The sequence below is a fragment of the Hyperoodon ampullatus genome (genome assembly GCF_949752795.1).
Source record: "Hyperoodon ampullatus genome assembly, chromosome: 3".
Lineage (NCBI taxonomy): Eukaryota > Metazoa > Chordata > Mammalia > Artiodactyla > Ziphiidae > Hyperoodon > Hyperoodon ampullatus.
The window spans coordinates 24,750,206-24,769,153 of record NC_136916.1 but is presented as its reverse complement, the minus strand read 5'-3'; the positions used below and the strand labels follow the sequence as shown (position 1 = coordinate 24,769,153).

General features: G+C 42.9%; 1 protein-coding gene across 3 annotated transcripts in view; it reads right to left on the bottom strand.

The window, feature by feature from the left end:
- Positions 1 to 1,475, bottom strand: part of PRKCQ (protein kinase C theta) — a gene marked incomplete at both ends in the record, with an annotated part of 102,823 nt that extends 101,348 nt beyond the window's left edge. For all 3 annotated transcript variants that reach the window (XM_079699308.1, XM_079699309.1, XM_079699310.1), the window contains one exon: positions 1,358 to 1,475. In XM_079699308.1, coding sequence (XP_079555434.1) covers positions 1,358 to 1,475 — 118 coding nt within the window. The remainder of the gene's footprint in view (positions 1 to 1,357) is intronic.
- Between the last annotated feature and the right edge of the window lie 17,473 nt (positions 1,476 to 18,948).

Sequence of the window (18,948 nt, the reverse complement as noted above, 5' to 3'; positions counted from 1 at the left end):
TTAAAGGACTATTTTTTTTTCTTTTTCTTTTCTTTTTTTTTTTTTTTTTTGTGGTACGTGGGCCTCTCACTGCTGTGGTCTCTCCCGTTGCGGAGCACAGGCTCCAGACGCGCAGGCTCAGCGGCCATGGCTCATGGGCCCAGCCGCTCCGCGGCATGTGGGATCTTCCCATACCGGGGCACGAACTCGTGTCCCCTGCATCGGCAGGCGGACTCTCAACCACTGCACCACCAAGGAAGCCCTTAAAGGACTATTTTTTTCAGGACTTCTGTCTCTCTCCATCTGTCTCTCCAGCCCCAATCCTTCTCTCTCCCCACTACCCTGCTTTAATGTCTTCACTTCACATGACTTACCACGTGATATTTTTCTTTCTTGCCTATGCTCCTCTGCTAGGAAAGAAGCTCTAGAGGAAAGGCACGTATTCTGACCCAGTATATAGTAGGTGCTCCATAAATACTTTCTCTGTAAACGAACTATAATGGCTCCTACTGTTACTGGGACTCTGCATTGGTGGCAATCAGACTTCCCTACGAAGTCTCTGTGAAAACCAGAATGTGTGTAGGAAGGCAGTGAAGCTGGAAAAATCACGGGATGTAAACTTCCTCCTGCTTTTTTTTTTTTTTTAAGAAAGTCCACGAGAATCTTAAAATACAGAGGCAGGGATCAGGGAGGGTGGGAACAGTTGAAGTGATCATGGAGAGATTCCAGACAGAATAGATTATTTTAATGGAATGATTTAAACACACAAAGGAATCCGGGAAGACTGTCACACTCTCCCCCTCACCATGAACTTCTAATAAATATTTAAATTTGACAAAACGTGACTATTCTTTCACTCAACCAGGGTTTTAGTAAACATAAAAGTAAGTTTTCTGTAATTTGGACTCTAAGCGCTAATCATATATTCTTTGTACTATTCATCTGAGCTTGGCCAAAGAAGCAGTAAACCATCTATGGAGTTAATTCTAAGATTATGCAGACTTTATCTATAATCATTGACAACAACCAGACTTAACACCACCCTGTTCTACTTCAGCTCATTAAAGTGGATTTTTTCCCCCGTTAACTCTTCACAATAATGTCCTCAACTCATTTCTCCTTTCCTTTGTTTATGTGGAAAATGGGACCATGAAATATTGTAGAACATGAGGCAGGAGACCAGATCTAGTTCAGAGGCTGTTACTAAGCCCATATGCCTTTGAGAAAGCGCTTGGCTTCCCTGGGCATCAGTTTCCTGAGCTGGAAAATTAGGTTGCACCAGATGACCTTGAAGATCCCGGAAGACCTTACTTCCCAGTTCATAGCAGGGTCTTCCTCCTCCTCTCCCACCCCATCTACACCACCCACTCAAGCTTACCTGATTCAACATATTCTTTGACAAGCACAGCACAGTAAGGGTTAACAGCCTCTCCCTGGCACGGCTGGCAGGACCCACAGTCAAAGTTGGACAAACCAATTCGAAGAAATGGTGACATGGTCGCTCCCTGAAAAGCGACAAAAGACAAATGCTGTTTGGGGGCTGTAAAATATATTATTGTGGGTGTCCCATCCCCACTTAACCAGTGCTTTATCTCTGACAGCCAGAGCCTCAAATGGCTCAACTATCCATTCAAACAAATGTTTTACTTCCCCTTCTGCACAGTACATTATTGGGCTCACCCCAAACCACAGGCTGACTAGCCAAAGAAAGTGGCGTTCTGGACTTCAGCGTTATTGAACTTTGTCAGTTAGACCTACGTTCCACTCTTAATCGAATGGAGTTTTATTTAATAGTTGCAGAGAGAAGCAGAGGCTTTCCAACATTTTATTTCTTCTATCAATATTATTCAAGAAGGTACCCAGGAAACAACACACAGTAATAAGAAAATGAGTTTACAAACAATGAGTCTATTTTAGTCACACCAGTTGAACATGACACCGCGAAATTCTTACATGGGCTATTTACGTGTGTGATGGAATTGGCTCTGGATATTTATTCAGCAGCTGATCTCTGTTTACTTTAGACACACATACACACATATACATATAGATATATATAAATTAAGCATTTGAATATTACAAACCACTTAAAAACCCTAAATCACTGACCACCGTAAAACATCACTTCATTGTGGAAGGATAAACAAAGTACTTCGTAAAAGCCAAAGAACTAATAATTACACTTTCCTGGAGATATCGGTGAAAGTCATCGTAGTGTTGGCTACAAATTCCAGAATTCCAGTCTGATTCTTCATCTGTTGTTCCTTCCTTGTCTTTGTTTTGTCCATTTACTTCAACCCTTTTTTAAACCTACTTTTCCATGAGGTTCCATCAATCTGAAACTATTCTCTGGTATTTAGTGATAAAGTTATGTCTTTGCTTCCTCTTTCTCTTGAATCGATTTTGCCTCACGAATTTTCCCAAACATTCTTAAGCAAGCCAAAGATATCAAGAAGAAAGCATTAGCCATCTTTTCTACCTTTTTGTGAAGGAAGAAAACTACTCAGAGTAACAGGATCCCAGATGTGAGAATGAATGACACAACTGGAAATCTTGGGCCCGTAACCCTGAATCCAACAGAGCCATAAAGGATTGCCAGTCCTCTGGAATGCCGGCAGCCTGGGTGTTTTTTGAACAGAGAGACAAATTAGGGGCTCTTGATCACTGCTGTTAATTTCATGGAGGTTATGAGAGTCCCAATTTCCTGCAGTTCAGCAGGTTTAACTGAAGGAGATGGTTGTGGAATCGCCATGATTTGTCAGGAGTTCTTAGCCTTGGAAACACATTCTGTATATGTCACCCTGCTGAATTAGCAGCTAGATGACTTCCAGATTTGTCTTTAGGGGGCCCCCTTCACCCTCTGAGCTTAGAACCCTTGGGCAGAAGCCTGGCTAAGAACTGAGAATTCTCCAGAGAAAACTTCTTTGACACCCCCATTCCTGGACCACGTAGATCTTTCAGACAAATCTATATTCCTCCACTGATCAGGAACAATCACCAAGAACTAGCATCGTTTATGCTAGTATTTACCACGTGTGGACTTTTTGAAGATTTCCTTAACACAAGTGAAGGTAAGTCATTAATTCTGACTTCAGCCTCGAGGGATCACTGACTCATAAAGTCCGAGTTACAACCACTCTGACCTTTACTGATGGATGTGTCGTCACTCTGCTATTTCCAGGCTGGGTTCAGAATTAGGCAACAGCAGCTCAACATGCACCTGGGAAAATCTGTCTGGGGAACAGACGGAAAGGTCTAGTGTCCCCAGGGGTTCTATCACAGTAAGGAACAGAGTTACTGCAAAACCCCCTCCCCCAACAGGGCTGGCTTAGACATCAACTGACTTCCTATCCACAGCCATCCTGATTCCCTCGCCAGTTCACCAGACTCGCCTGCACTGTCCCCTCACCCAACAGCATTTTGATGATTTGCCCAATGCATCCATCTGTCTGGTAGCCAAGCCACTGTCTTTCTAAAGGTCTAGCCACGGTGATGGGATCTGACATTTTGACATTTAGAAAGCAGAACTAGCATCTGTGTGCTTAACCTCACACGTTGTTCAATAAAGCCTCAAGCTCAGGGGGCGCCTTTTAAAGGCAAAAGGTAGCATTTTATTGCTGAGCTGCCCAGAATCTTTTCCTCTTCTGTAACAGTAATAGGCAATCATCATGAAATGAAGAAAATACGCAAAATTGGTAAAACACTGCTCACAGTTCCACTGACAGAAGCAAATCGCGGTTACTATTTTGATGGATTTTCTCTAGTCTATTTTAATTAATAGGTTTTGTGGTTTTGTTTTATACGCTGTGCTCATACTGTGTATATGAGATTGTATCTGACTTTTAATTTAACATTTTACAAAAAAAATTGTCCAAGCTACTATGTCATCTCTGTAAGCATCCTTTTAATTCTTACAGGATAGCCCACTGAGGGACAGCTCCATTATCTGCTTTACTGAAGTCTTATAGTTCCACATTTAGATTGTGTCCAGTTTTTCCATAATAGAAATAATGCTGTGATAAGCTCCTTTTACATTTTTTTTTAATTTAGGAAGACTGCATCAAACTAGATCACCAGAGAATTCCAATATTACTAGATCAAACAATATCGCTATTTGTAAGGTCATACACACTTAAAGAAAATAACAAAATGCAAAGGCAAAGACTTAAGGAAAATATCTACGGTAAATGCAACAGAAAATAAGTTAGCATCATTCTTATATAATAAGCATACACAAACGTGTAGGAAAAAACCCCCAAAACCACTACCCATGACCCAACTAAATAAGTGGCAATGACACAAACTATACAAAATACAAAAAACATACTTGTAACTAGTTTGTAGGAAAATGTTCAGCCTCGTGAGCAATTTAAGATGTACAAAACAAAGCAGGATACTATATAATTGCATTTATATGACATTCTTGAAAAGACAAAACTATATGGAGGAAAGAATCTGTGGTTGGGCTTCCCTGGTGGCGCAGTCGTTGACAGTCCGCCTGCCGATGCAGGGGACACGGGTTCGTGCCCCAGTCCGGGAAGATCCCACATGCCGCGGAACGGCTGGGCCCGTGAGCCTTGGCCGCTGGGCCTGCCCGTCCGGAGCCTGTGCTCCGCAACAGGAGAGGCCATGACAGTGAGAGGCCCGTGTACCGCAAAAAAAAAAAAAAAAAAAAGAATCAGTGGTTACCAGTGGTTTGGGTAGGGGACAGGGTATGATTATAAAAGGGTGACATGAGCAGGTTTTAGGGGAAGATCTAACTGTTCTATAGCATGATTGTGGTGGTAGTCACAGAAATCTAGACTTAAATTCACAGAATGATACACCCAAAGCAAAGGTCAATTTTGCCATATGATAATTTAAAAATCAAAATAAAGAAATATGCCACTGGCATTTCAAGGCATAGATTATAAATTCAGAGGTTATATAAAGAATATACATTAGGAAACTGAGAATTCATAAAATAAAATATTAAACTAAAATCTGAAGTAATCTAGCATAGTTTCAGTTTACTAAAGGGAAATGGTTAGAGCCTTAAGAAAACATGTTTTACTCCGTAGTATTTAAGGTCTCCTGAAATTTTGCATTTTGGTGAAAATAGCTGAGAAAAAAATAACATTGGAACTTGATAATGCATTTTCTTTGAGGATCCATTAATATTGAATTCAATTTAAAGTATAATAAAATATTTAAAATAAAACACAATATTATTTTACCTGTGCAATTAGCAAATATTTTAGAAATGCTCTTACCTAACAAAGGCAAGGACAACAGGAATCATACACTTCCATACAATGCTGTTGTGAGCGTAAATTTGTTGAACACTCATATGTGTATGTATCAATATATGTATGTGTATATATGCAAATCTCAAGAGCCAAGAAGATGCGTAATAGGCACATGAGGATGAAATTAACATAACAGATTTTTGTGGGCTGGTTTTTTGTGCGCAGAGCTGATGGTAAAGGAGAAGGGTTGCTAAAATAGAAAGGAAAATTACTTGTGTACAGAAATACATGCACTGGAATCTCATCTGTCAGGACTGTCTTCCCCCAGTCTCTCTGTGGAGTGTGAATTTCATAATCTCCTTGTTGCCAATCATAGTAGCCTCGCCCTCTACAACAAACAATGTGTGCAGTAAGACTGACTGGCCAGCTCAGGCTGTTCTGGCAACACACAGGTCCCTCTACGGACCGCTCATCTGAGGAATAAAAGCACGCATCCAGTCTCTCCTGGACTGCTCCCAGGGACCCCCAACCTGCCAGGTGCGAAAGGAACTCACTGTCTTGCCTTTGGAATCTTCCTCTTCTTCTGTTTTACCAGCTCAGTGACTGGTACCATGACTCCCAGCCTAGCACCCTGCTTAGACATCACCCTTTCTCTCATCCACCGCAACCAACCTGTCCTTCTCCTTCCCCATCTCCTCTCCTCCTTCCCTGGGGTCTTGGCTGGATTCTGCATCAACCCTCGTTGGACCCATCATAGCAGCTTACCTGTCTCTCTCCCCAGTCCTGTAACCTCTCACTCCCAGTCCCAAAGGATCTTCCCTAGGACCATGCAGAGCCACTGCCATTTCTCCAACTTGTCATGCTGCTTCGGAGCTCTAGGCTCTTAGCAATGCTGCTTCCTCTCCCTGGACCACCTTCCTATCTCACTCCAGCCTCCATCTGTCCCACCCCAGCTTCCTCATCTTTCAAGCTCCTGCTCAGTCTGTACCTCCTCTGTGAAGCTCTTCTTCCCTCACCTCCATCAGCCTCCCTCGACACGTCTTGGTGGAATTTACTCAGCGCTCCCCCAGCCCCCCATGGCTCCCCGGGTACCCTGCGAGACAGCACCTGTCATATTTGTTCACCTCACCGTTGCCATTTCAAAAGTCTGAGTGGGGTAGATCCTGTACCTCCCATTCTCTGTCTTTGTCTTCAGCTCTTAGCCCCCAAATTTGGGGGACACAGTAGGGCCCCACCAGGATTTCTCCTACATAATCCTTGAAGAGGGTGGGATCTACTCATATCCCCAGAAGACGAGTGGGACTCAACCTATAGAAGTCCCTCTGGTTTCATCTGCAGTATATCTAGCAAAAACCCTCCAGAATGAGTGCATGCAGGTGCCTTACTTACTGGACTCTAGCTGTGATGAGGGGTCTCCTCTAATACCACGCTCCTCTGGGGAATGTGGGGCTGGGGAGGAGACCAAATGCTCACACAGCCGTATTTCCCTATAACGCTTTATTCGATGGATTAGTTCCTGTTGGTCTTCCCAAACAAGACTTCGGGCTCTGAGAGCAGAGGTCATATCTTAATCATCTATGTACCTCCAGAGTTAATCCCTGTCTGATATCAAGCTGATGCTCAATGCCTTTTTGTTAAGAAACTTAATTTTCAAAAGCAACATTTTACATCATCTTTTAATCTTCATCCATTTCTTTTACCTGAAAGGGTATTCTATGGTCCGATTAGGTGGCAGACAGTTACAGAGGAAATCAATACAAAGGAAACATCCCAGGCATTGTTATAGGCAGAGAATCGATGCCATTATGAGCTCAACTGCAGGAATAATTTAACCTCTCTGCTTTCTCATTTGGAAAATGGTGATAATACCATTACTTGTCTCAAAGGGCTCTGAGGATGAAATGGGATAACACATGGAGGTGCTTAGAACAGGGCTGGCACATAGTAAACTCTCAAAGCAATGTTAGTTATTATTATTATTATTGCAACTGATATACTTTCTAGTGTACTTTATGGTCATTATTAGCATATACCAAAAAAGGGTAGGAAGAGAATGGCAACAGTCTTTTAGGAGCATATCTGGGCTGAATTACGCGAACTTCCTCTGTGCTCTGCCACCGAGCTCCCATAAAACCCTCCACGTATCTCTCCTATAGCACTTATTTTCCCCTAATGGAGTCATCACGATGCTAGCACTCATCACGATGAACTATCAGTGTGTCCATCCAATCTTCTGCGCTTTTGCCATCCCAACTGCGAAACACCATCCTAATGTGTACTTTTAAATTTGTGGAGGACCTTTACTCTTACAGCTCAATGTTTTCACCTTTAAGTGTGAACTCATTTCTCTTCGGCAGGTAGTGACAATGCAGGGAGATGGTCAAGTACCGCTGCTCGGTGGCATGCTTGAGGTCATATGCCATTAAGTACTGAATGGAGAATTCTGGTCTCTTGCCTCCCTGATGCTGACTGACCTACTTATCTAGACTGACTCACCTGCCACAATTCAAAGCCACCAAATACTTTCACGGTGACCTGAAGGATTGCCACCACCTAACAAAAGTGGATGGTGGAAAATTCCATAGAAACAGAAAGCAAGAGAAGTTCTCTATACTCTCCTCAGCTAAAACATCTCACGACTTCTCTTCCTCTGCAGCAAGTGAACTAAGAATGAGTATACTTCTTTATTTTAAAAAAATTTGGATGTCATTTTTATCGTTATAATTTAGCTGGAGGTGTCTCAGGGACACAGGGAAGGTCTCAAAGAAATGTCAAATCTTTACCATATAGAAAACACAAAGGAATCAACAGTAAGCTTGGGGATGAGGGGAAAAAACATTCAATGGGTTCCAAACACATCAGCTCAGCCAAAGTTTGGTAAATTAAACATCAGGCAAATTTTGGCAAATTAAGCTTATAGCTTTCACATTTAACAGATAGAAAGGTTTCTTAGGTAAAAGTGGCAGCTGAATAAAATGACTTACTGCTGTAGAAAAAAAGCTATAATAAAAAAATGAATTTGCCTTGCAATGTGCATGGAAGAAAGACTGTAACTAGTTGGGAAGTGTTTTATCCCCTTGCTAAGATGTCTACAAAGTAGTACAATAAAAAGAGTCAAACTAAATATTAGCCTCTCACCCCTAAATATGGTCTCAGAAGTGAATTAAAATAATAAGTATGAAATGAAGATAATATTTTAAAATAACCCTGACCATATATGCTACATGACAAAAGGAAAGAGGCCTAACCTTCAACTAGTAAGGAAGGGCGATTTGTGACAGAGCTAGTAATGCCCTCCTACCTGTGAATGTTAACAAGACTCCCCCCAACCCCAGTTATGGACTGAACTGTGTCCCCAGCAATTCATATGTTCAGGCCGTAAGCCCCCATGGGACTGTATTTGGAGGTGGAGCCTTTAGGGAGATAATTACAGTTAAATGAGGTCATAAGGGTGGGGCCCTGATCCATTAGGACAGTGTCCTTATAAGAAGAGGAAGAGACACCAGAGCTCTCTTTCTTTCTTTGCCACATGAAGACACAGTGGGAAGATGCCATCAACACACCTGGAAGAGGGCTTTCATCAGAAACCAGCCTTGAAGGCACCTTGATCTCAGCCTTCCAGCCTCCAGAACAGGGAAAAAACAAACTTCTGTCATTGAAACCCCTCAGTCTGTGGTATTCTGTTCTGGCAGCCTGAGCAGACTAATAGAACATATTCCTTCTCCCACCAAAAAAAAAAAAAAAAAAGTGTAGAAATAAAACAAATATTGGAATATAGGAAAGAAGAACCTGGGATGGCATTATTAATATTCTGACACTAATTTTTTTTTTTTTTTTTTTTTTTGGTACATGGGCTTCTCACTGTTGTGGCCTCTCCTGTTGTGGAGCACAGGCTCTGGACGTGCAGGCTCAGCGGCCGTGGCTCACGGGCCCAGCCGCTCCACGGCATGTGGGATCTTCCCGGACTGGGGCACGAACCCATGTCCCCTGCATCGGCAGGCGGACTCTCAACCACTGCGCCACCAGGGAAGCCCTCTGACACTAATTTTAATGTGTGACGTGAATAGACAGTCCCACGAAAACACAGCTCTGATCACATTATACAAATACTCAACTGTCCACATCCTTGCTGAATTAAATCATGATTCAATCTGTTATTTAAAAGCCCCCATGTGTTGGCATCAACGTACCGACCGCACACAACTCAGCCTGTTTTCTGAATACACCCCGACAATCCATCTCGACAGCTCTGTTTACACCTTCCTTCTGCTTGGATGCTCTACCAGCTCCACGTGTACACAGGTGCCACCCCTCAATCTTTCTCATCTTTCAAGGACTTCACTTCTGTACTACTTCATCCAGAAATCCTTTCCTGCCCCCCGTGAGAAGAGGAGCGATTTATCTGACGGATGAGTTTTAGAAGAATAACCTATGTGTGCCCAGTCCAGCCCCCTCCTCTCTTTTGGGGGGGATCTACCGACTTTCAGAGACCATGTTTCTCCACTCCCCTCTGCCATGCCATAAGCGGGGCAGGGCTAATCTGCCAGTCCTGGGAGGCCAGCCTTTGTGCAGTACTGCCCAAGACACTGTGAACAACGACCAACGGATTTGCTTGGACACTTTGGCCATATCCACCAATGCAGCCTTTATCACTAGTCAAGTTGATTTTTTTCTTCTCCATCTCCCTGACTCCTGATCTATCTGTCCATTTGTTCCAAGCGCATGCATAGCCTAGACGGTTATTTATTAGGTCTCCCACAGCTCACAAAACTTTGCAAAAAGCTTTCCGTAGCTTGTGTTATTCAACCTTCTCACCAAGCCCGTGAGATAGGTATAATTAGCTCCATTCTACAGATAAGAAAGCTGAGGCCTAAGTGGGTAAGCAGCTTGCTGAAGGTCACACAGCTAGTAAGCAATAGAACCTGGATTCCAGCCTTGGTTGCTAAGTACCTCCACTCAAACTAGTCAATGATTCCTTGTTAGAAAATGGTTTTTAAGGTGAGGCCAGGGAGGAAGTGAAAGCATGGAGAGTTCCCCATAGATTGTTTCCATCTGTTCACCCAGTTCCTAATTAGCAAGGACCCACGACAGCTGTCAGACAGGCTTTCCCAGCAGCCTCTGTACTACCTACTTGCTCAGTTACCTTGGGTACCAATTTGACATTTCTTTTTGTCAGAACCTGTGGTTTAATGATCTTTCTACTCCATGGCTATAATTTGAAGAGTGGGTAATATAAATGGAGTTGAAGTTTCTTGGAGGAGCTTAAGCTCTCTTTCAGATGTGAGGTCAAAGCTGCTGACCTGGATAATTTTCCCAGGGGGTCATAAGTGTGTACTGTCTACCTCTGTGCCTTCTCCGTTCATGCCTTTACTGGTGGCTGGCTGGTATCAGTTAGGATTCCTGGGGCCAAAGTCTAGAGTAGACAGAGCTCACTCCTTTGTACGAAGTCGGTCTCCTCGGCACTACTTTCTACCCAGGGTAGGGTAACCACTTACCGAGTCCAAAGATGCTGCCTGGTACAGGAAGCAAATTTAATGATGGGTCTGTTCACTGCGTCAAATTTTACTCTTAAAAGACACTCTTCACCACACAAAAAAAGGTGACTATGTGAAATGATGGATATGTTAATTAGCTTGACTGTGGTGATTATTTCAGTGTATACATTTATCAAGTCATCCGATCGTACACCTTAAATATATATCCAACTTTTAATTGTCAATTATATCTCAATAAAGTTGGGGGGAAAGAGACAATTTTCTCAGTGACTCTACCATCATATTAACTCAGTAGCTCTAATGAGACACAGGACACTTTGGAATCTTCCTAATGCATCAGAGGAAGAGTTCTGCCTGTCAGGTGCTCAGGTAGGAAAAACACCCTACCTGAATGGATGTGGGGTGTCCAATCAGAGGCAGGGCCCAGTGTGCCCCGGTCAAAGGACATCTTGACTGAGACGGTCAAGTTGAAGTCCCTGGCCACATGGTCCCTTTCCCCTGGCATGGCAGCATACCATGAGGAAGGAGAGGACACAGGCAGGAGCTCACAGGTGTGTCAACGAGAGGGCCGCGGTACAAACGCCAGCTTTCCCCAACTGCACAGTCATAGACAAGTGACCTAATCTCTGTGCGACTATGTTTCTATTTCTGCAACATGGGGAAAACAGCAGGCCCACTTCATAGAGTTGTCGGGAGGATTAAATGAATTAACCATTAAATGAAATGCTTACAACAGTGTTTGGTGGAAAAGGTAGCTATAACATCATATAGGACTTTTCCAAAGTAACCGCAGAAATTCTCCCTGATGAAATTAACTACTGGTGATGATGATGATGATGATGATGATGATGATGACGACGACGACAACGACGACGACTGACTCAGTGGATTATCTGACATGGCCCAGAACTCACCTAAACTGTTGGCTAAGGAAATGAAGTGACACGTACATTTGTTTTTTGCCATTGCTCACTAAGTATTTGCTAAACCTGCCTCCTAGGTATAAAGCCTGGTGCTGGATGCAAAAATGTGACAGGGTCTCTGTTCTAAATCAGCCTTGGGACCTCAGAATGATGTAGACCCCTGCCTAGAGGGGGACAGAGAGGAGGTTCTGACAGCCTGGACTCCACTTTCTCGCTGTTCATCCTGCGAGTAGAATGACGTGGCCAGTCAGTGTGGACTCAACATTAAGAGACAGAGAAAACAAGAATTGCAAAGCGGGCTGTCACTTGTGGGTACGGCGGGAGCGAAACACCCCTGTCCCCCCAGTGGTGTTCAAACACCACACCCCACTTCCTCCCGAGGGTGTGTGACACTTTTCAAAGAAAAGACAGTATTTGGTAGTATCGCCATAGCAAGAGGAAATAGCAATGTTCAGTCCAAAGATGAACTAATAGTTTTGTGAAGAATAACAACACACACACAGCCCTGCGTGTGCCAGCACGACAGGCATTGCTGTCGAAGTTACTGCTGGAGATAAAGGGAAAGGGAGACCAGACCAGGGGCGGAGACCACAGGGGCGGAGACCACAGGGGCGGAGGCCACAGGGGCGGAACCACAGGGGCGGAGACCACAGAGGCAGAGACCACAGGAGCAGAGACCACAGGAGCAGAGACCACAGGGGCGGAGACCAGGAGGAGGAGACGGCCAAGCGGGGCTCAGACGCTCCAGGACGGATGTGTGCGTGCAGGTCTAGGTGAACCACCCACGTCTCTCGTTGCCCACGAATGTCCCCACCTTAGAAATGAGTGGTCTGTAAAAGCCTGTCTGTGATCAGAGCTTAGAATCCATGGAAATTGAAATCAGATACTATTTAGGTACCTGGACAAGCCCATGAACAACCCATTCGTCTGTTAATCCAGAATGAAATCAAGAGGATGAAACTAAGCACCTTTTCGTCACTGTTCCGGCTTAGGAGGTCCTCCCCTGGTTTTTCTTCCTGTGACCTTTCAGGTTTATTGTGGGTTTAGTAGCCCATCTGGGTTCTAATTTCTCAATTTAAAGACCACAGATTACTCTGAATCTCAGCAAACACTGGTTGAACGGGTGAGGCGAGAACATGTATATTGTCGGCCACAACTGCAGAGGACACCCGTCACCTGCGAGATGGGAAGCCCCGAGCCCAACGGTTCTCAAAGTGTCGTCCTGGGGGACCACCAGCATCGCACCAGCACCGCTTTAGACATGCAAACCTGCCGGCCCCACCCGGACCCGCTGAATTAGAAATTATGGAAGTGGGTGTCTGCAGTCTGGGTTCCAACAGGCCCTCCACTGACTCGCTGCACATCTAAGTTCTAGAAGCACTGCCCTGGAATAAAGGCCTCAAGACCAGGCTGTGTATTTCTCTTCTTTATTTGCCTGGCGTCCAGCACAGTGCCTGGCACTGAGGTGATTCTAACTCACTGGTTCTCAACCAGGGCAACCTTGCCTCTAGGGGACATCTGGCAATGCCTGGAGACATGGTTGGTTGTCACAAACGGGTGGAGAGGGTGGGACCAGCATTGGGTAGATTGCGGCCAGAGATACTGCAGACAACCTACAATGCACAGGACAGCTGCCCACAACAAACACATCATTGGTGCTGAGGCTGAGAAGCCTTGTTCTACATACATACATTAAACGTGGTGATGCCAAGAGAATTCCCCCCTATTCATTCCTCCCTGTCTCTCACCATTTCCCCATGCTTAGTGAATTCTAGCGCCACAACAAGAAGGGAATTCAGAGACTTGGGGGAACGCGTCTCTCTTTTCCATACTGCCTTCTCATTTGGCCGCCGCGATTAGCACAGTAACTGGCATGTAATATGTTCACTGCAAGTGTCTTTTGAATACGTACACGGATACATCGGTTATGAATCAATCTGTGAACAAATCAGTGAGTTGATCTGTTCATTTTTCTTTTTGAGAGCTGAAAGTGCCTTTAGTGATCTAACTGTCTGCTGTCTCTTGTAACAGCTGAGGAAATTGAGGGTCAGAGAAATTAAAGCAAGTGATCAAATCTACCTAATTGGTGGAAGAAATGTTACTAGGACTCAGGTCTCCTAGGTCCTTATTTACTCATCTTTCCACTGTGCTCTTATTTTATTGTAGATATCACTCAGTGAGGAATATGATTTGAACAGATGACTAGATTTTCTCCTACGCAAAATATGAGTACTGCCTACACCACCCGATGCCAGACCCTCGGCCCGATCGGACTTAATATTTGTGACATGTCCTAATTTTGCTAATTTTGGACACTGCAGCATCCTCACATGCAGTAGCAAGCATTCAGTTAGTGAGTGCAACTAGCTAACTGCTGATTATTCATATTCCAAGGGGGGCTTTTCTGTATTCATCATACACACATAAAATATGAAGACATTAAAAACTTTGTGTCTTTGAACAAAAAGAATGGTAAAAAGAAAAAGAAGTATTTGATTATGCGGCAGACCTCTTGAAAATGCCAAGCTTTGGGCTTCCCTGGTGTCGCAGTGGTTAAGAATCTGCCTGCCAACGCAGGGGACAAGGGTTCAAGCCCTGGTCCGGGAAGTTCCCACACGCCGCGCAGCAGTGAAGCCCGTGTGCCACAGCTGCTGAGCCTGCGCTCTAGGGCCTGCGAGCCACAACTACTGAGCCCGCACGCCTACAGCCCGTGCTCCGCAACAAGAGAAGCCACCACAGTAAGATGTTCACGCACCGCAACAAAGAGTAGCCCCCGCTCGCCGCAACTGGAGAAAGCATGCACGCAGCAGGGAAGAGCCAACACAGCCAAAAATAAATAAATAAAATAAATAAATAAATGAAAATGCCAACCTTCGACTTTACTCGGTGAATTTTCAGTGAGCTAAACAAGATTATTTTGTGATCAGAGCTATTGTGTGAAATGTGCTTCAGCCTATTCTTACAAGACAACAATCTCTTAAGAGGACGGCACAGTATTTCATAAATACACTTTCACTGTTCTGTAGAGAAGGTAGGTGGACTGAGTAAGTATCTTCATTTTGACAAAAAATCCACTACAGATTAGTGGCAAATAACTAACAGGCATAGAGCACTGACAGTTTACACACAGCTTTTCAAAGATAAGGTTAAGAAAGAGGTTGCTAGTCTTAAAAGATATTGGAAATTGTTTTTTTTTTAATTGGTCCTTCATCACAGTTTTGGGGGTTTTTTGGGGTGTAAATTTATTTATTTATTTATTTATTTTTGGCTGCGTTGGGTCTTTGTTGCACAGGGGCTTTTGCTAGTTAAGGCGAGCAGGGGCTACTCTTCATTGCAGTGCGTGGGCTTCTTTTTGCAGTGGCTTCTCTTGTTGCGGAGCACGGGCTCTAGGCACGCAGGATTCAGTAGTTGTGGCTCACAGGCTCTAGAGCGCAGGCTCAGTGGTTGTGGTCGGGCTTAGTTGCTCCGCAGCATGTGGGATCTTCCCAGACCAGGACTCGAACCCATGTCCCCTGCACTGGCAGGCGGATTCTTAACCACTGCGCCACCAGGGAAGTCCCCTTCCTCACAGTTTGACAAGCATTGTTCTCTGGTGCCTATTTGTAACACAATATTTGAGAAATGCAATCTCTTCTAGTTTTCTATTTAGCTTTTTATACTCTCCCCTTGGAGGTAAGCTCTGCGATTTCAGGAGTCATGTCTCGTTTTTGTTTTTTTAATAGACTTCATTGTTTTAAACAGCAGTCTTAGAGTCACAGCAAAGTTCAGCAGACGGGACAGGGATTTCCCATATATTTGCTGCTCCACCCGTGTACAACATCCCCCATCATCAACAGCCCCAACGAGATGGTACATTTGTTACCTACACTGACACGTCACCATCACCCAGAGCCTACAGTTTACACGAGGGTTCACTCTTGGTGCTGTCACTCTGTGAGTTTGGACAAATACATAATGACATGTATCCACCGCTCTTGTATCAGACTAAGTACAGTTTCACTGCTCTAAAAATCCTGCGCTCCACCTATTCACCCTTCCCCCGCCCCAGCCCTAATAGATATGAGAATAAAGATGTAATAATGGAAATAGTGTGGTGCTGGCAGCAGCAGAGTTGGAGAGGTCACCAGAACAAAATCAAATGTTTTGAAACAGGTCCAAATACTTATGAAAGCTTAGGTACAACGATGACAGTAAAGTCCTGGGAAAAGGAAAGATTGTTTAATAAATGGACTGTGCCCATCGGCTAAAACTTACATTAAAGCTGACATCAAAATACAATTCAGATAGATTGATGATATTAACATAGAAATAAAAACCTCTAAACTACTAAAGGTACTAGATATGTAGATTAATGATTATATCCTTTTGGAATTAGGAAAGATTGCTCAAATATACCATAGATAAGCTCCATAAAGGAACACATTTCTATCCTATTTTACTAAAAACTTATATGTGTTAAACATTATCAAAGTATAAGACAAATGACAAACTAGGAGACATGATTGTAAAGTATGTGGCAAAATATTTGACAAATATGTGAAAAGCTCTTAAATATCAATAAGGAGGTCAAGCCTAATAGTTAAATATTATTTGCCCAATTAAAAAACAGGCAAAGGCTAAGAGCACACCTTTTACAAAGTGAATATTATAAAGGCAAAATGAAACCATGAAAAAAGTTCAATTTCACTAGAACCTAAAGAAATGTAAATCAGCCAGTTCCATAATCCCTTTTCTGCAATTCCAAAATCCAAAAGCTCTGAAAATAGGAAAAAAAAATGGTTCTGTGGTGCAAACTAATTTTGTAGCAAATCTGATGTGGGCTATTTATGGTCTATTCAATCCCACTGAACATAACTGCTAATACCCTACCCCCCAATGCATAGCTTACTAGGAATATTTTGTACTATACAGTGTATAACTTTATTACCTTCATAAAATATGAATTATAAAATAGATTTGGCTGTAATAGTTTGGATAAGGGACCTATACAGTCTTTATGGAAGAAAATATATATTAAATGACTTTAAAATAATAAGGCAAGTATACGAAGGTATATAAACAAGAATGCCCACTGCAGCACTGGCTAATAATAGCAAAATTGGAAACAGCCTCAATGTCCCAAAATAAGGTATTATTTAAATATATTATGACATATAACTACAGTGGAATATTTTACAACCAGCAGATTATTTTTCACTCAATTTACAGGATACGGTTAAGTTAAAAAGAGATACTAACCATAGTGTATATAATAGGCGCTCATTTAAAAAGATAAATTTACATGCATAAATTTTAATGGGAAAAACTGGATCAAAAGTGCTATTTCTGAGGCAGGAATGTACAGTGGAGAAAGGACAGCCTCTTCAGTAAGTGGTGCTGGGAAAACGGGACAGGTACATGTAAAAGTATGAGATTATATCACTCCCTAACACCATACACAAAAATAAGCTCAAAATGGATTAAAGACCTAAATGTAAGGCCAGAAACTATCAAACTCTTAGAGGAAAACATAGGCAGAACACTCTATGACATAAATCACAGCAAGATCCTTTTTGACCCACCTCCTAGAGAAATGGAAATAAAGACAAAAATAAACACATGGGACCTAATGAAACTTAAAAGCTTTTGCACAGCAAAGGAAACCATAAACAAGACCAAAAGACAACCCTCAGAATGGGAGAAAATATTTGCAAATGAAGCAACTGACAAAGGATTAATCTCCAAAATTTATAAGCAGCTCATGCAGCTCAATAACAAAAAAACAAACAACCCAATCCAAAAATGGGCAGAAGATCTAAACAGACATTTCTCCAAAGAAGATATACAGACTGCCAACAAACACATGAAAGAATGCTCAACATCATTAATCATTAGAGAAATGCCAATCAAAACTACAATGAGATATCATCTCACACCAGTCAGAATGGCCATCATCAAAAAATCTAGAAACAATAAATGCTGGAGAGGGTGTGGAGAAAAGGCAACACTCTTGCACTATTGGTGGGAATGTAACTTGATACAGCCACTATGGAGAACAGCCACTATGGAGAACAGTATGGAGGTTCCTTAAAAAACTACAAATAGAACTACCATACGACCCAGCAATCCCACTACTGGGCATATACCCTGAGAAAACCATAATTCAAAAAGAGTCATGTACCAAAATGTTCATTGCAGCTCTATTTACAATAGCCCGGAGATGGAAACAACCTAAGTGTCCATCATCGAATGAATGGATAAAGAAGATGTGGCACATATATACAATGGAATATTACTCAGCCATAAAAAGAAACAAAACTGAGCTATTCGTAATGAGGTGGATAGACCTAGAGTCTGTCATACAGAGTGAAGTAAGTCAGAAAGAGAAAGACAAATACTGTATGCTAACACATATATATGGAATTTAAGAAAAAAATATATCATGAAGAACCTAAGGGTGAGACAGGAATAAAGACACAGACCTACTAGAGAATGGACTTGAGGATATGGGGAGGGGGAAGGGTAAGCTGTGACAAAGCGAGAGAGGCATAGACATATATACACTACCAAACGTAAGGTAGATAGCCAGTGGGAAGCAGCCGCATAGCACAGGGAGATCAGCTCAGTGCTTTGTGACTGCCTGGAGGGGTGGGATAGGGAGGGTGGGAGGGAGACGCAAGAGGGAAGAGATATGGGAACATATGTATATGTATAACTGATTCACTGTTATAAAGCAGAAACTAACACACTACTGTAAAGCAATTATACTCCAATAAAGATTAAAAAAAAGTGCTATCTCTGGGTGGATTGGATTTTAGGTGATTCTATTTTATTTAAAAAATTCTTTTTATTATTTATTTCTATTTTTTATTTATTTTTGGCTGCGTTGGGTCTTCGTTGCTGCACGCAGGCTTCCTCTAGTTGCGGTGAGCAGGGGCAACTCTTTTTGTGGTGCGCGGGCTTCTTATTGCGGTGGCTTCTCTTGTTGCAGAGCATGGGCTCCAGGCACGCGGGCTTCAGTAGTTGTGGCTCTCGGGTTTAGAGCGCAGGTTCCGTAGTTGTTGTGCACAGGCTTAGTTGCTCCGCAGCATGTGGGATCTTCCCAGACCAGGGCTCGAACACATGTCCCCTGCATTGGCAGGCTGATTCTTAACCACTGAACTACCAGGGAAGCCCTTAGGTGATTTTAAGTGGTTATTTTTTCAGAGGTTTACAATATTAATTTTTTAAAAAAGTGATCCTATGTAACAAAAAGGAGAAAATGCTTTTCCTATATCAATTCATTTTTCACACCTAACAGTTTTGTGCAGTAGGATGGACAGTTCCCATTATAGTGAAAGGAGA